Raw genomic sequence first — 18,046 nt, 5'->3', positions numbered from 1 at the left:
CACCCACCACCATGCCTGGCTAATTTTTTGTATTTTTAGTAGAGACGGAGTTTCACCATGTTAGCCAGAATAGTCTCCATCTCCTGACCTCGTGATGTGCCTTCCTCAGCCTCCCAAAGTGCTGGGATTACAGGCATGAGCCCCAACGCTGGGCCACCAAGACCCTCTTAAAGTGCGACTGTTTTCCAGATTTTAACAAAGCCATTTGGTCTAACCAGTTCTGAGAGGAGCAGAAAATATCACCTTACCCCATGTCCAACCTTCTAGAAGCCACAGCAGTCCAAGATCCCACTACAATTGGAGATACACACTCAACTGACCACACGGCAAGTACATGAATCTGCTGAGGCTGCCATAACAAAGTGCCACAGACTAGGCGGCTTGAACAACAGAGACTGATTCTCACAGTTCCAGAGGCTAGAAGTCCAAGATCAAGGTGTCGGCAGGGTTGGTTCCTTCTGAGCCTCTTTCCTTGGCTTGTAGATGGCCATCTTCTCCCTATGTCTCTGTGTCGTCTTTATTCTAGGTCTGTCTTAATCTCCTCTTCTTGTAAGGACATGAGTCATGTTGGATGAGGGCCCACCCAGATGACCTCATCTTAACTTGATTACCTATGTAAAGGTCCTGTTTCCAAATACAGTCACATTCTGAGGTACTGGAGGTTAAAACTTCAGCATAGGAATGTTGGCCGGGCACAGTGGCTCATGCCTGTAATCCCAGCACTTTGGGAGGCTGAAGCAGGTGGAACACCTGAGATCAGGAGTTCGAGACCAGCCTGGCCAACATGACAAAACCCAGTCTCTACTAAAAATACAAAAATTAGCTGGGTGTGGTGGCGCATTCTTGTAATCCCAGCTACTTAGGAGGCCAAGGCGAGAGAATCGCTTGAACCCAGGAGGCGGAGGTTGCAGTGAGCTGAGTTCGTGTCATTGCACTCCAGACTGGGCAACAGAGTAAGACTCCATTTCAAAAAACAAAAAAGAGGAATGTTGAAGGGGTACACTTCAGCTCATAGCAGCAGGAGAGAAACCATAGGCTGTAGCCCTCTCCTAAGCGGACTTCTCTGGCTGCTCTCTCCCCCTGCCTCTCCCCAAAAGGCTGTTCTTCCAGCCAGCAGTGGGTGATGACTCCTATGGTTCTCTTCCACTCTTCTCAGTCTCAGGTTATGTGGGGCTCCCACCATGTGCCACCTCATCAGGTGTCAACTTGGTTCAATTACTATTAATTAAGTGCCCCCTGTTTAAGGCACTATACTAGGTTCCTTCACATCTCTAATCTCACTTCCTCTTTATAACCACCTGGAAGACTAGGAGTTACTACTCCCATTTTATAGATGAGAAAACTAAGGCTCAGAATGATCACCTGACTTATCCTAGCTCACCTATCTGGGAGGAGGCAGAACTGAGATCTGAGCCCAAATCTTGACTTTGAACCCAGTGCTCTTCCCATCACACCAGGAAACAGGACCTCCAAAATATCAAATTCTCTCAGGCCCCAGGAGCTCAAACCAGGGAAGAGGACTAGAGATTCGGTGGGCTTGGATGCCTGCAGTTTGGGAATCCTGAGCAGGGGCTGAAAGAGGTGCTCACCCACTTCACCAAACAGTCTCAATGATGCCTGATTTCCCTAGGGAATGCCAGAAGGACACATTCTACGCACCAGACTCCTCTACTGACCTCCTCAGGGAGCACTTCTCAGGTTGTGTCTGAGAAGCACTAAAAAGGACAGGAACCTGGCCAGGTGTGGTGGCATGAGCCTGCAGTCCCAGCTCCTCAGGAGGCTGAGGCAGGAGGATCAGTTGAGCCCAGAGGTTCAAGGTTACAGTGAGCTGGGACCGCAACACTGAACTTCAGCCTGGATGACAGAGTGAGACCCCATCTCTTAGGGAAAAAAAAAAAAAAAAGTTTTTTTGGCTGGGTGCAGTGGCTCACGCCTGTAATCCCAGCACTTTGGGAGGCCGAGGCAGGTGGAGCACATGAGGTCGGGAGTTCAATACCAGCCTGGCCAACATGGTGAAACCCCAGTCTCTACTAAAAATACCAAAATATTAGCTGGGTGTAGTAGCGGGTACCTGTAATTCCAGCTACTCAGGAGGCTGAGACAGGAGAATTGCTTGAACTCGGGAGGTGGAGGTTGCCATGAGCCGAGATCACGCCATTGCACTCCAGCCCGGACAACAAGAGTGAAACTCTGTCTCGGGGGGAAAAAAAAAAAGTTTTTCCAAGAGTGTCCTTATCCAGCCCAGGACTGTAGAAGACCAAGTCAGATAGAAGCCAGAAAGCCTTCTCCCCCCTCATGAATACCTAGAACTTTTAATGTGCACTGAGAAAGGCCCCTGCGATACCTGGAGTACCCCCACCACCTCCAGGAGGAAGAAGAACCCCTACTCAGTGACTTTTGTCTTTTTCTTTCCTTTCTTTTTTTGAGATGGAGTCTCACTGCGTTGCCCAGGCTGGAGTGCAGTGGCACAATATCGGCTCACTGCAATCTCCGCCTCCTGGGTTCAAGTGATTCTCCTGCCTCAGCCTCCCAAGTAGCTGGGATTACAGGCACCTGCCATCACGCCTGACTAATTTTTGTATTTTTTACTAGAGCTGGGGTTTCACCACGCTGGCCAGGCTGGTCTGGAACTCCTGTCCTCAGGTGATTCACCTGCCTTGACATCCCGAAGTGCTGGGGTTGCAGGCATGAGCCACCGCACCTGGCCTCAGTGAATTTTCTCTCCCCTTTTCTCACACACACACAGTCTCTCACTGTCCTCAGCTGCTTCTGCCCCTCACTCCTCCCTCCCCTCCTCACCTCACCTCAGTCCCTCCTCTCAGCCCCTCTACTTCTGACTTGTGTGTGGAGGAGAGTCTGAGCTGAACGGCCTCCTATTTAACTCATTACAAGTAAACTGGATGATCTTGAAAGATGACTCTGCTCTGGCACAATTTTCCTGAATAAACTAGCTTCTAAGGGTTGGTGATTATTGGTGCTGAATAGTTGTGTGTTGAACTAATTGATTAATTAATTGGAGGAACATCCTTGATCTCCATAAGAGAAATGACTGTCGGGTGTGCACAGGGCTGGAAGGGCAGCAGGAGACAAGAGCAGGCTCAGATCTGTTAAAAACCTAAGACTCATGCGTGTAATTTTAAGTTACATAATACCACAAGGCTAATGCTGGGGGGCGGGGGAGTCCCCTGCTCCATTTACAAATCCTACTCCCTAAAGGCAACTACTTTCAAATCTTTTAGATATTTCTTCTGGCATTTCCCTCCATTTTTCTATATAACATGCTTTATAGCCATTTCTTGACTTTTCCATTTTAGACAGTCATTGAATCCATTGACTTCCTGCTGTAGAATAAGATTCTGCTCTGCCATACACACACATACAGATGCAAGCAACCCCTCTCCCACCCTCCCAGTGGAGTTATATTACAATTTGTGGTTAAATCATTAAAAAAAAATTTAAGACACAGGATTTGGCTGGGTTGCCCAGGCTGGAGGAGAGTGGCTATTCACAGGCATGATCATAGCTCACTGCAGCCTTGAACTCCTGGGCTCAAGTGATCCTCCTGCCTCAGCCTCCTGAGTAGCTAGGACTACAGACAGGTGCCACCATGTCCAGCTTGGTTAAATTATTTTTTTAATATTTATGTTAATATACATGTGTATTGTTACTAATTTACCCTTAAAACTCTCTTGACAGAGCTCTCAGACTCCTCTCAATAAGGTCAGACCCATCAGAAGTCTCCCCAGGTTTTGCTTTTGTTTTGTTTTTGAGGCAAGTTTCTTAGAAGCCTGCATCTTCTGTTCCAGTCCGAACTCTTTAACTCTGTTCTCCAGGCCTGCAGCATAGCTGTCATCTGAGGCTTCCTTTCACTGCTGTCCTGGGATTCCTTTCACCTCTGTCTTCTATTGGAGTCCCTAGTTCCTGGAATTCATGCCTTTCTTTTTCTTGGGTAATTTTTTTTTTTTTTTTTTTTTGGAGACAGTTTCGCTCTTGTTGCTCAGGCCGGAGTGCAGTGGTGCGATCTCGGCTCACTGCAACCTCCACCTCCTGGGTTCAAGCGATTCTCCTGCCTCAGCCTCCCCAGTAGCTGGGATTACAGGGATGCACCACCACACCCGGCTAATTTTGTATTTTTAGTAGAGATGGGGTTTGTCCGCGTTGGTCAGGCTGGTCTCAAACCTCAGGTGATCCGCCCATCTCAGCCTCCAAAAGTGCTGGGATTATAGGTGTGAGCCACCGTGCCCCGCTTTCTTGGGTAATTATTTTTTTATGGAAAACAAATCCTCCAGTAACTTTCTGAGAAAGTGTTTATGAAAGGTTAACTTTTTGAGGCTATTCAAATCTGAAAATGTCTTTATTGAGTCCCCTACTTTAATGTTAGTTTAGTTGGGTGTAGAATTCTAAGTTGGAAATGATTTTTTTCCTCTGGATTTTTAAGGCATTGCTCCATTGTCTTCTGGCTTCTAGTTGAGAAGTCTAAAACATTTTGATTCCTGATTTTTGTATGTTTGTTTTCCTCTTTGTATTTTCATTTTTGTTTCTGTAGAGATGAGATCTTGCTTTGTTGCCTAGGCTGGTCTCCAACTCCTGGGCTCAAGAGATCCTCCCACCTCAGCCTCCCAAAGTGCTAGAATTATAGGCATGAGCCACCACACCTAGCCTGTTTTCCTCTTTCTAAAAACTGTGAACATCATTTCTTTATCCACAGGGATATAAAAGTTTATGACAACATGACTTGATGTGGGTCTTGTTTCATATTTTTGCTGGAGACTTTGTAGGCCTTTTCAGTTCAGAAACCCAGGTTCTTCATCCTTCCATTCTGGGAAATTATCTTTCATTATATTTTCCATTAATTTACTTACCTCTATTTTCTCTGTTCTACTGTCTGGAACTCCTGTTAATTAGATGTCAGACCACCTGAACTGGTCCTCTAATTTCATTATATTTTCTCCCATCAGTGACAGATTGGATTAAGAAAATGTGGCACATATACACCATGGAATACTATGCAGCCATAAAAAAGGATGAGTTTGTGTCCTTTGTAGGGACATGGATGCAGCTGGAAACCATCATTCTTAGCAAACTATCACAAGAACAGAAAACCAAACACCGCATGTTCTCACTCATAGGTGGGAACTGAACAATGAGATCACGTAGACTCAGGAAGGGGAACATCACACACCAGGGCCTATCATGGGGAGGGGGGAGGGGGGAGGGATTGCATTGGGAGTTATACCTGATGTAAACGACGAGTTGATGGGTGCAGCACACCAACATGGCACAAGTATACATATGTAACAAACCTGCACGTTATGCACATGTACCCTACAACTTAAAGTATAATAATAATAAATAAATTTAAAAAAAAAAGGCAAAAAAAAAAATTTTCTCTATTTTAATCTCATCTTTGTATCTTTGTCTCTTTCTCTCTCTGTTGTACTTTATAGATTTCCTCAACTTTCTTTTGGCTCTTCTATTGCAACATTTTAATTTCTGCCATCTTATTTTTAATTTTCAAGACTTCTTTCCTACTCTCTGGATATCCTCTTTTATAGCACTCTATTCTTTCACAGGTGCAATATTTTCTTATAGCTACCTGAGCATGTTCATTTTAATTATGATAGAGGCTTTTTTCCTTCTCTTTTTTTTAGATTTTCCTTGTTCCACGCATGGTTCCTATTTCCTCTGTGTTCCTGTTGTCTATTTGTTTATTTCAGTGTTTCTCTTTCATGTGAGGGCCTGTTTCAAATATCTGGTGATCCTTGGCCATCTGTTCACGTTTTACAGTGAGCCTCAGAAAAGCTAATTGGACACCTGGGGGTGGAGGGCGATGTCAGGCGTGTTGACTGATGGGACTCTCAACTATCAATATCTTTAGGTCATTTCTCTTGGACTCCTCAGTGTCCCTAGAAAGGAACCCTCCAACCTCCTGCCACAGGGAGTTCAGTCTGGCAGTCACCCTTTAGGAGCGCAGCAGGGAAGAGAGCAGCAGGAGAGTTCCACCCCCACCTTCATCTCTGCCTGTGTCCCTTGTCCACAGTCTGTGACGCCAACCTCTCTGAAAGACTTGGACAATTCACCTGGCTATTCAAGGTGGAGGGGGCAGAGATTGGGGTTCTAATTCCCTATTTTATAAACTTTCAAACAGTCCTGTTTTGATCCTACCTGCACCTTCACCTTCAGAGGGTCCCAGTGTCTCTGATTCCTGAGCTTTTTGAGGTTACAAAGGACTTCATCACCCAGCCTTATGACACTCCCTTTGCAGGCACTTCACATTGCCCAGGAAGCAGAAACCAAAGCAGTTATCGCTCCTCCACCTGCTTTTCCATCTTCCAGTGTGTGACATCCCTTGTCTCCTATTCCTCTTTTCCTTGTAGGTTTATACCTGTACCCCTTTAACTCTCATGTCAGTTGGGTTTGGGAAAGAAGCTGAGCAAAGTGCACGTCTCCACACCAGCATGTTTACTCAGCCTCCTTCCTTGTGTCTCCTCAGCGCTTTACTGTGTACCCATGTGAGAGTACTTAGTGCCTTGTACTTAGCTGTTTTCTTGGCTCTCTCTGCAGTAGACTAGGAAGACAGGAATCAAGTCAAATCACCCCTAGTGTCTAATACAGCACCTCGTATACAATAGTCAGTTTCTAAATTGTGCTGAATAACTGGATGAGCAAGTTGGCCTCCGTCTCCCGTCTCCCATCTCTAAGAGGAGGGCTTTGGAGCCCTGGTGTCCAGCTGGCTGAAATTCTTCTGGGAAGTTGGGTGGTCCCTGGAGCCACAGCAGCTGTGCCATTCCCAGGAAAGTTTGGTATCTCTGGAGCACCACCATACATGTCTTCCCCCCTCTGTTTCAGGGAGCAGTGTGTGCCCAGCCCTGCCCACCAGGAACATTTGGCCAGAACTGCAGCCAGGACTGTCCTTGCCACCATGGAGGGCAGTGTGACCACGTGACTGGACAGTGCCACTGTACAGCTGGATACATGGGGGACAGGTAAGGATAGTGTTAACTGTTGTCTTTGCTGTCCATTTTACTCATTTTCACAGGAGCCTTGCAGAGAACAGCTCATAGCTCTGTCTCTGCCAGCCTTCCAGTTCCTTTCTCAGAAAGCACTCTGAGCTCTCCTGCCAGAGAGAATTGGCACCTGATCCCTCCTCACCCTCAGCCTGCAGAGACACCCTCTTCTCTGGCCTAGTGGCCCAAGCCCTGAATTTGCATGGGCTCACCTGGGGGAAGGACGTGAGCACCTGCCCCCACTCTCTACTCTCTGCACTCATGGAGGGAGGCAATGGCACAGATAATCCAAGGAAGCTGAGAGTGCAAAACCATTTCACACATTTTGCACGATTTCTTCTGGAAGGGGATTTTTAGTCCTAATTTGGGTTCCACCAAAAGGATACTGGCATCAGTTTGCATCCTCTGAAGGCCTTCGGCTTAAGAGCAGATTGAAGGAGGGTGCCAGTGTCCCGGAATGAAACCAGCCTTGCAGAGTGGATAATCAAAAAACACAGAACTGGCAAATTGCCATATGTGCATATGTGCCACAGCTGGAAGAAGGAGGCCGTGATGACAGGGCAGGTGCAGAGGAAAAGGGAGAAACCAGCATGTGTGAAGGTGAGTAGATTGGAAGCTGGAAAAAGATATTTGAAACCCACAGAACCTGGGCCAAGTCTCCTCCCTCTCACTCTTGACCACATCGGTCTCTTCAAGCAGAGAAGGGCTGTACAGAGGTGGCCCCCACACCCCATGCCTGGTTCTGTGGGGATCCATGTTTCATTTCTGGCTCCTGGATTTTATGCTCTTCTCAGACAAAATGAGGAAACATTTTTCATCATTCCCTGCCTGGGTGACATCAGGAAGCCAGGAGGGAGGCTGAGTTAACCAATGAATCCCTCTGTTTCTAACAGACATAATCGGGGCTTCTCCAGCTCTCGCTAGAATCAGCCCCAAATCCTTAGTGATGTCCAGAAAAGAGACTGTCCATTAGCCTTGGGCTGATTTACCTCCGGCTGGAAGTCTTTTAAGCCAGATCTGATCTCTCTGTGAGCCAGTGTTCATCAACGTGAGCTTCCCCAGCGTAGAACGTGGGGTGTGGTATCTGGGGATCCGTCCCTCCCTGACCCGTGGGAGGGGGGGGTTGAAACATTGAGTCCAGTTCCCATCCTCATCATCTCCCCAAATAAGGAAATGCTCAGGATGAGCTAGTATGGACTGGAACCAGGAAGACCCTCAAGCCAGCACAGGACTCCTTTGTCAGTCCACTTTCTCATGAGAGTGCAAACCGCTCGCTTGTTGTTGGAAATGAGCAGGCCCAGCACTCTAGCCGGCTAGACTCCACACGAGTAGACCTTAGTTCATTGGTGCTCTCGATTTTCCCTGTAAAGATGTGCCAAATAGAGAAATAATCCAAAATCTCTCTGCTTGTTGGAGCCTGGTCCATGATCTTGGGCAGAGAGAAACCTCTAAAGCCAAGGGGCCCTCCAGCAAGCTTTGTCAGTCAACCACAGGAGAGTTCAATAGGAGGCCAGGCAGCATTTGGGCTTCTCACCTAAACGGGCTGCCTGGTGTTTAATATTTTGTAAAATTGCCTCCATTAATTTCGTAGGTGACAGCTGCATTAACCCACCCAAATCATCACAAGCATATTAAAGTTGAGTGGGTGTAATAATGCAGGCCTCCCCGGATAGGCAGAAACCAGTGCAAATTAAACACGAAATGTAACGAGGGCTTTGCAGCTCATTTTGTAATTTAATTGAGCAATGTATCTGGTTGTTAATGGCAATATCGGACACATTAGATTGATATGGTGCAAAGGAAGAATGTTTAAGTAGAAAACTAATTCCTGCTGTGATTACCCTTCTGTTCCACGGGCCCCGTTATTAGCATGCTTTGTGTAAAATTCATTAGCTGTCGTTGCTTGATCTCTAAATAAATAAGTTGTTTAAATTGTGAGTAGGGAAAAAAAAGAGGCTGATTATGTAAATGAATGAGGTTGTCAATATTTCATTTCCAGATTGCTTTTCTGGGGCTGTAGATTCGGTCACCCGAAAAATGTAGTGGGCTAGGGAATTGCCCTTCTGAGGAGCTTAGGGTTCAGGGCTCTGTCCAGTCCTGCTAGGCAGGAGGGAGCAGGAATGTTTGAAAAGGAGCAGGTATCAGGAGGTATCTGGTTTGAGTTTTTTCACCCGACATTTGAGAGACATTCGAGGCCAGCAAAGCACAGAGACTTCTGGAGAAATCCATTTGCAGGCTAAACAGGGGCTGGCAATTCAGATAGTGATTATTCAGGTCTTCAGCTGCTCTTTTCCTCCCTTCTGCCGCAGTTTCCCTCCTTCCCTTCCCCCATTCTACTTCTCCTCCTTCTGTCTTCTACTTTCCATTCCTTCTCCAGACATCCCCTTCCTTTTTACCTCTTCTTCCCTCTTTTTTCTGCTCTCTTTCCGTTCATGAGGCCTCAGATTGACTGACATGTGACAAGATTTGCCGAAAGACAATCTGGGGTCATCTTGGCCCCATGCAGGCTGCGTGAGCTTGGAGCAATTGCCTCACTTGTCCCATGGCAGCCTCCTTAACTCCAAAGTGAGGGTGATGAGAATATCTGCTGCTCCAGGGGCTGGGGACAGGCTCTGGGGCCTGAGCAGCTAGAAACCCCTGGGTATATGGTGCCCAGGGCTGGTGTTGTCCTCATGATCCCTGCTGCCCGATTATTCTACCAGATCACTCCTTTACACAGTGGCTCTGAGAGGAGACAGCTGGCGGCATCTTCTTAGGAAGGAAGCACTCAAGGCCAGACCCCAGTCATTGTCCTCTTCTCCTTGTCATTGTGGGCACAGAGCAACGAAAGCACAGAAGACAGACAAGGACACCCCAGTCTCAAGTTGCCAAAGCTGGTGCCCCACACACTGGCTGCTGTCATCCGCCACATACTTGCTAGCTGGGCCTGCCACATCCACGAGGGTCTGGCCACTCATCCTCACCGTAAACAACTGAGTCACCCAGACACAGAATCTCTCTGCCCTGTCTATGGAAGAATACTTCCACTCCCATGATCCTCCAGAATACATAATAAAGAAGTTAGAGCTGTATTTTTTTTTAAATTGCTTTTCCCCTCTGATTACTGTAGAAGATATATAGAAAACCTAGAAAATTGAAACATATGATAATTAAAACACTGACTCCTCAAATCTACTCTACTATCAACATTTTAGAATTTTTCCCTTTGGGCTTTTTCATGCCTGAATTTAAGGCCAGAAGGTCAGATGGGCTCTGTTATAAGAACTGTTGAAAACAATATTAACATGAGTACTAATGAAAATAACTAACTTTTCGAATTGAGCCCCAATTATGGGCTGGGCACCTTTCTACGTTACACACATTATCCCATTTAATTCTTGCAGAACCTGATGAGATTTAGTGAGTATCATCCCATTTTACAAAAAGGAAGAGGATGTCAGAGCTTTAGGTTAGTTCTCCATTATCCGCACTGTTGAATCAGTGCTGGAACAAAGATAACTCAGAACTCCAGAGGCCATTTCCATGTGTCTTTGGGATGCAAGAAGTTGTCTCCCTCTTTTACCCCTTATTCCCCCAGGTTTACCCCTTGACTTATCCGGATCTAGTTGCTGTGACAATAAATTTGCATCCCCTGGGAAAGAGCCCAGGGTAGGGGTAATGGGTGTTGAGGCACATTCAGGAAACCAGGTGGTCAGCAGTGGAGGTCACACTCACCCACGGAGGAGCCACACCCTTGGCTGTGAGTTAAATGAAGTTGAATAATTATCCTCATGTTGGCAGCTCCAAGTACTAGCCCAGACATGCATAGGACACAAAGGGGGGTCCCAGGCTTCCTCCTTGGGGGCTCACAGGCTGATGGGAGAGACTCAGCCCCTACCTTGAGGGGACGCTCTTCCAAGGAAGGGAAAATAGCCCTTGTCACAGGGCATTCTATAGTCCCATGAAGGAGGATGCTTCCTGTACTCGAGGGAAAATCCAGAGTCAGGGAGGGGACATGTCTCCCAGTAGGACAAGAGAGACTCTACATCTGCCCAAAAGGCTCACAAACCAGAGACACTGTATAGAAACAAAATCACCCCATTTCATCAGATCTAAGGTGCCACTGATTGTGAGATGCATCATTATTTCATACACTGCAAAGAAGGAAAAACACTGGCAATTAAACTATGATGATGTCATCAGACATAAGCCTTATCTGATTAATTTCAGAGATATAAAAATATATTTGAAAAACAAGGTGGCTCGTGCCTGTAATCCCAGCACTTGGGGAGGCCGAGGCAGGCAGATCATGAGGTCAAGAGATTGAGACCATCTTGGCCAACGTGGTGAAACCCCAACTCTACTAATAATACAAAAATTAGCTGGGCGTGGCGGTGCACACCTGTAGTCCCAGCTACTCAGGAGGCTGAGGCAGGAGAATCACTTGAACCTGGGAGGCAGAGGTTGCAGCGAGATCGTGCCATTCCAGCCTGGGCGACAGAGTGAGACTCTGTCTCAAACAAACAAAAAAAAAAACAAGGTGTTTTTAAACCTACCTAAATGGTTTTTTGTTTAACGGGTGCGGAGTTTCCGTTTGGGAAGATGGAAACATTCTGGAGATGGGTGGTGGTGATGTAGCACAACAGTGCGAATGTGCTTAATGCCACTGAACTGTACGTAGTTAAAATCGTCAATTCTATGCTGTGCACTGTCTTAGTCTGCTCATGCCACTATAACAAAATACCCAAGACTGAGTAATTTATAAACGACAGACATTGATTCTCACAGTTCTGGAGGCTGAGAAGTTCAAGATCAAGGGGCCAGCAGGTTTGGTGTCTGATGAGGGCCCCAATCTCTGCTTCCAAAATGGTGCCTTGAAGCCTGTATCCTCAGAGGGTGAAAGGAATAGAAGAGCCAAAAAAAAAAAAAAAAAGGGACCTCAGTGGCTCCCTGTAGCCCTTTTATAAGAGCGCTAATCCATTCATGCCCTAATCACCTCCCAAAGGCCACACCTCCTCATACCTTGGCATTGGATGTTAAGTTTCAATGAGAATTTTGAGAGAAGCATTTAAACCGTAACATGTATAGTTCACCACAACTTTAATTTAAAAAAAAATATTAGGCTTGGAATCAATAAAATACGGTAATACAAACTCATTGCTGGGGTCACTGAGGAGACCTGGCGTGAAAGGCAGAAATGACTGGGGTGAACTAAACCATGGAATACTTCCTGGAGGAGGAGAGAGAAAAGGGGAGGAGGCTGTGAGCAGGGTGGAGCACACCAGGCCTGGGCCAGGTGACCAGGAGGACCACATCCTGGAGGATCTCGAAGCACAGGTGAGGGATCCCGGCCCACAGCCTCAGCCACACTCTGCTCTCCCACAGGTGCCAAGAGGAGTGCCCCTTCGGGACCTTCGGCTTCCAGTGCTCACAGCGCTGTGACTGCCACAATGGTGGGCAGTGTTCACCCACCACGGGTGCCTGCGAGTGTGAGCCTGGCTACAAGGGCCCGCGCTGCCAGGAGCGACTGTGCCCAGAGGGCCTTCATGGCCCAGGCTGCACCCTGCCCTGCCCCTGTGATGCTGACAACACCATCAGGTATGAGCTGGGAACCGGCGAGCTCGGGACAAGGGCAGGGGGTGCTCAGGTAGAAAGGAGGCTTGCTAGGATGTGGCCCCCCTACCTCTGGCACAGACATCCAGGCAGGGTGGGGAAAGGGCTAGGACCTTAGCACTGAGCCCTGAGAACTACTTTGATGAAAAGAAGGGGAAGCCAAGGCCACATAGCCACAGTCAGGACTAGAGCCAGGTCACTCAACTCTGTCCACCACACCTGGCCGCCTGCATTTCCAAATGTGCCTGTCTGAGACTCCACACATGGGAGCAAGGAGGGAGCAAGGAGGTGGGGTGGAGCACAGCTGCATGACCCTGGGGGCTGGGATGGCAGGGCTCGGGTGCCGCAAGCTCTGAGCACATTGTCCTGGAGAATATTTCCCCTCCACTTGTGTGGCATCCAACCAGAGCCAGGGCCACTAGGGCAGAAGTAGAGGCTTGAGCTGCAGAAGGTCAGGACTAGAAAGGACCTTAAAAATCAGTAGGGCCATCCCAGGGCCTAGAGAGGGTTGTCCCAACAGGCCCTGGCAAAGGTAGAGAAGCAGGAACAACAGGGGCAGCCCTTTATCAGGGCCTGGACTTGGGGCCAGCCCCTCCCTCAGCACTCTGTGTCCTTTGTGGCTTGGGGACATCTGGGCAGAATTTGCCCCCCCATCCCCCACTTCCAAAGGAGTCTGAACCTGTGAAGCCAGTGCTGCTCTGGGCTACTACTCCCAGCTCCCTTCCCTGCCTGCTTCATGCACCAGTAGGCACTGCCCCTGGGTAAAAATTGAGGCTGCCAGCCCCAGATAAATGCCCCCACAGCCCTTTATCGTGGCTGCCTCTTATCTGGGTGATGAAGGTCAGGGGAGCATCCCTTCTCCCTCAGGCCTACGGACAGCCCAGGGAAGACCAGCCACCCTGGGCATGGGTGCTGCTGCTGTTTGCAGGGCAGACAGAGAATCCCTCTGCTTTGCAGCCCTGTCCCTGGGACAGCCAGGACTTAGCCTTGGCCGCTCTTCGCTTCCAGGCTTTGATCTTTCACAAATCACTCTGGAGCTTCGTTCATGGCAAGCAGAGGCATCTCAGCAAGGGCTATGAGTCAAACGAAAAGGTCCTCCCTCCCTAGAGTGGAGCAGCTGGGGTGGTGTGAGGCAAAGGTGGAGCGCCCAGGAAGGAGATTGTCCAGAGAGGGTGCTAGAGCCAGTGGAGTTGGACTGTCCATGACCTGAGCATTCATTCACTGGGTCATTCATTCAGCAAACACTGAGCGCCTGCAAGGCTGGGCTGTGAGGAGGAAACACTAAGCACCTTCTACCATATTTCTTCAAATACAAGACAATAACAGTAGTGAGGCACAGCTTTATTTGGGTTACTACTAGGAAAATTCTATCAACTGAACCATGACACACCATTGATTGTATAACATACCCAATATCAGAGATGTGAAAATGTAGAGGAGAAGTACATCTTAGAATTGGTGAAATATATGTGGCTGGCCCTGCTAGGTTCCAACATGTGCCCAAGTAACTGTGACCCAGGACTATGTGATGCTGGTCAGGGAAGGCTTCCTAGAGGAGGTGGCATCTGGGCTGGGTCTGGAGAGCAGAGCGAGAGCTCCAAGGCGCTAATTACAGAAGTCCCACATGGCTGGTCAGGAGACTGGGCCAGCTGGCTCAGACTGTTCCATGTGTCTAAATATTAATATTCCAGGATCTGTTGCTGTTGGGAAGCTGAGGGAGGACCCTCTCCAAGACAGGAAGCAAGGCTGATGCCGGGGTCAAATGCAGGGAGCTCCTGCCACAGAAATCTAACCAAGCCCCAAATTAAAGAGCTAGTGTTTTCCTCCTGTGCCTGGGCAACTATGCCCTGTATAATTCATCCTTCCTCTGAAGGAGTCCTCGATGCATTATTAATCGGACAGGACTCCCTCTTCTCTCCCACTAATCTCAGCCCATCCAATATTGATGATTATTTGCTTTACTGTCTTTAAAACGTATCATGTGTCAGGGACTGGGAGGGAGTAGCGGTTCTTCAGAGTGGGGGCTCTGAGTGTGCCCACCAGTCGACTCCCCAGCCTGGTGTCCTCTGAGTCTGCATCACCATCTCCTGGAGGAGGTGGGCTCCCTGAGGGCACCAGCAGCCTGGCTCGTACATTCCTGTGACCTCTAGCCTCAGCATTGCACAGTGCCTGCACAGAGTAGGCCTTCAGTAAGAGGAATCCCTGAACTCATCTTAAACAGCTCATCCCTCTAGGAGGTTCTACCCATTAGCTGAAGTCAACCCCATTTTTTCAAAAAAACATATTTCCCCCTTTCTCTTGGTACACTGGCCCACTGAGCCCCTGGCACAAAGTTTTTGTTCATTTGAGGTTAGGGTTTCTCAACCCTGACACCATGAACATTTTGGGCTGGGGAATTCTTTGTTGTAGAGGGCTGTCCTGTGCTTTGTAGAATGTTGAGCAGCATCCCTGGCCTCTACCCACTAGATGCCAGTAGCACCCTTCTTCCACTGCCCAGTTCTGACAATCAGAAATGTTTCCAGACATTGCCGGATGTCTCAGGGTGGGGCGGGGCAGCAAAAATTCCCGGAGATTGAGAGCCTCTGGGCTAAATGAACTCTCTCATGCTGCACTTGATTGTTCTTACGGACATCAGAAAACAGCTCTCTTCCTCTATGTGGATAGAGGGAAGCCCCTCTCTTCCCATGAGACTTTTTTGGCCCATTATAGAGTCTTCTCTTGAGATTCAAGAAAAGCCAAGGAATGACTGTGTGACTTCTAATCTTAAGACAGTTAAAGTTCAGGTACTGAGTGGGGATTGGGACTTCTGAGTCCTGCCCTCAAACCTACCTCTGTCTAAGCAAGTGTCCGTAATAAGGGTACTTGATATATGCACATAAGATATATGTCCTTCTCCTCTCTATGCATAAATTTCCCAATCTGTCCATCACCTTTCATCAACCCAGTGGGGGGAAATGTTCTCCTGTGGTCTTTGAAAGTGAAGCTTCCACCCAACTCCCTGAGAGAAGGAACGTGGGGTCCCTAGAAGCCTAGCCTCAATGCTCCCTGCCTTCTGCAGAACTTACAACAAAGCCCCCACCACAACAGCGTGCAAGGTCTTGAGCATCTTTCCTAGGGAGACAAAGTAATCCCAGCCCCCAGCCACAGAAAGCGCTATCCACCCAGCTCCAGCCTCTCTCTGGTCTATGCCCTTCCAGCAAGGCTGCTGCACAGAGGTTGAATCCATGCCCTGGGAAGGAAGAAGTGGCTGGTAAGATTCTCCAACTCTTCATTCCCGTTATCAACTCTTTGTAGCACACAAAAAGAAACCATCCTCCTTCATACAGGAATAACCTTGAGAAAGAAAGCACCTGTGTGTATGGGCTCTTAAATGTCCCCTCCATAATTGGATTGTCATAGACTAATTCCAGCAGCCATGATCGTGTATTGCCTTTGAAAGATTTGATTCAGCCAACAGATGCAGCATTGATAGAAATCTCATAGCAGCTGAAAGAAAGGCAGAAAAATCCACTCTGGAAGGATTCCTGTATTGTTCAGCTTTCGGTTCCTATTAACTTGTGATTAATCTATGTCTGGGGGAAATGAGAGAAAAGAAAAAACCAGAGAGAATGGAACCAGGCTAAACACCAGTGACTGTAACTTCTGCCTGAGCCAAAAACAGCAGCCCCTGGCCTGCCATGTGACTCAAGAGAATGGGGACCACCACCGGGAAGAAGGGATGCCTGGGAGAGGGGCTGTGCAAGTCACTCTGCTGAGGGACAGAGGTTCCAAGCATGGTGGTCGCAGCTCTCCGTCATGATCAGTCAGCTGTCACTCTCCATCCTCTTTTCAAAGGGATGTTTGGAGTTCCTATAAGACGAGTAATCAAATTAAGAAAGTAGACACCCCATTTCTAGAAATGGGATATTGTAGGGATATGGAAAAAAAGGAATGATTTTAGATTTGGTTTTGAGCCTTCTGGTTCTCAGAGTAGAGTAAAATTAGTGCCTAATGTATCTCTGAGCAGCCAAAGTGACAGCAGCAGAGATCAAAAGCAGGAAATGCAGAGTACTTAGGTCAGCATTTGCTAGCTCGATGGGTATGGAGCATGCTTTTCACAAGGTGGTGCCCTCACCAAAGTAAGAGCGTGTAATGGATGAACTCCAGCGTGACCATTTGCTAGGCAGAGACAGCAGAAGGATCTATTGATGGAAAAAGCAGAAAGGTGCCTGAGACCTTTCAGAGTCTCCAGTGCTCAGCAGAGCTGATGGTTGCAGCCAAGACCTGCCAGGCCATTCCTAGATTCAAGCACATCAGTCTCCACAACCGTAACTGAGCCAGTCTCTCTACACTAACCCTAAACCTCAAAGGAAGCTCTTGGAAAGATGCAACCTAAAGAGAAGAGTGCTCCAAAACCATCTGCAGAGCAGCAGGGCCACCAAGGAGCACAACTTCCCCACGGTACCCATGCAGGCTGCTGTCTCCCCTTCCAGTGCCTTGGGGCTCAGGGAGGAATTTTTCTCTGTAAAGGTCAGAAAGTCTTCGAACACTCATCATTTACACCCATTCCTCTTTGTTAGATACAATTTTTATTGCTTTACATCTGTTTATAAATAGAATAAATGCTCAATTTTGGTAAGTTAGGGAATACGTAGACATTTAAAGAAAAAACTTAGAATCAGTTTCTCAATCCAGAGATAAGCACAAAAGCCATTTTGTGGTCATCTGTCGATGTCTGTATCATTTTCATATTTTAGATTTGATATATTGTCATAGTTGAAAGATTTGATTTAGGTAACAGATGCAGCATTGATAGAAATGGCTTTGTATACGAAGTGCTTATTTCACTTAACCTTGTATCATTAAACATTTTGAAAAACAATTGAATACATCTCTTAGCATTCCTTCACATGGATGTTATAATTCATTTAACCAATACCCTGTGGTGAGAGGTGGCATGAGGCAGTGGACAAAATGTGGCCAGACAGACCTGGGTTTGAATCCCAGCTCTGCCACTCACTGTCTTAGCTATGTGACCTTGGGCAAGTCACATCACCTCTAAATGCCATCTGTGAAATACAGGCTCAAATGCCCAATTCACAGGTTTATTTGAAGATTAGAAATATATGTATAAATTTCCTGGTGCCTCAATAGCCTGGCCACATATTATTTATTATTATTTAAATTGCTTCCATTTTCCACTGTTATAAATAATGCTTCAGGGAACATCTCCGTGCATAAATCTTTCTCCACAACTATGATTATTTCCTTAGGATAGAGTCTTAGAAATGGAATTACAAGACCAGAGTCTGAATACTTTTAAGTCTTCTGATATGTAATCTCAGATTGTTTTGAAACCTTTACCAGCATTTTAAAGCATAGTCACTGTTTTGATGGAGGAAAAGTGGTGTCCAGTTGTTGTTTAGACTTGATGAATAATGAGACTAAATACTTTTCTGAAATGATTA

At 47.3% G+C, this 18,046-nt stretch overlaps 1 protein-coding gene across 1 annotated transcript in view; it reads left to right on the top strand.

The window, feature by feature from the left end:
- MEGF11 (multiple EGF-like-domains 11) overlaps nt 1-18,046 on the top strand; it is a 254,935-nt gene that overhangs the window by 172,946 nt on the left and 63,943 nt on the right. Inside the window, exons 7-8 of the mRNA XM_011968341.1 lie at nt 6,850-6,986; nt 12,372-12,584. Of these exons, the coding sequence (XP_011823731.1) occupies nt 6,850-6,986; nt 12,372-12,584 (350 nt within the window). The remainder of the gene's footprint in view (nt 1-6,849; nt 6,987-12,371; nt 12,585-18,046) is intronic.

The sequence above is a fragment of the Mandrillus leucophaeus genome, unplaced genomic scaffold (genome assembly GCF_000951045.1).
Source record: "Mandrillus leucophaeus isolate KB7577 unplaced genomic scaffold, Mleu.le_1.0 Scaffold12, whole genome shotgun sequence".
NCBI classification, from domain to species: domain Eukaryota; kingdom Metazoa; phylum Chordata; class Mammalia; order Primates; family Cercopithecidae; genus Mandrillus; species Mandrillus leucophaeus.
Note: the sequence above shows the minus strand (reverse complement) of the source record. Positions and strands in the feature narration are given on the sequence as shown.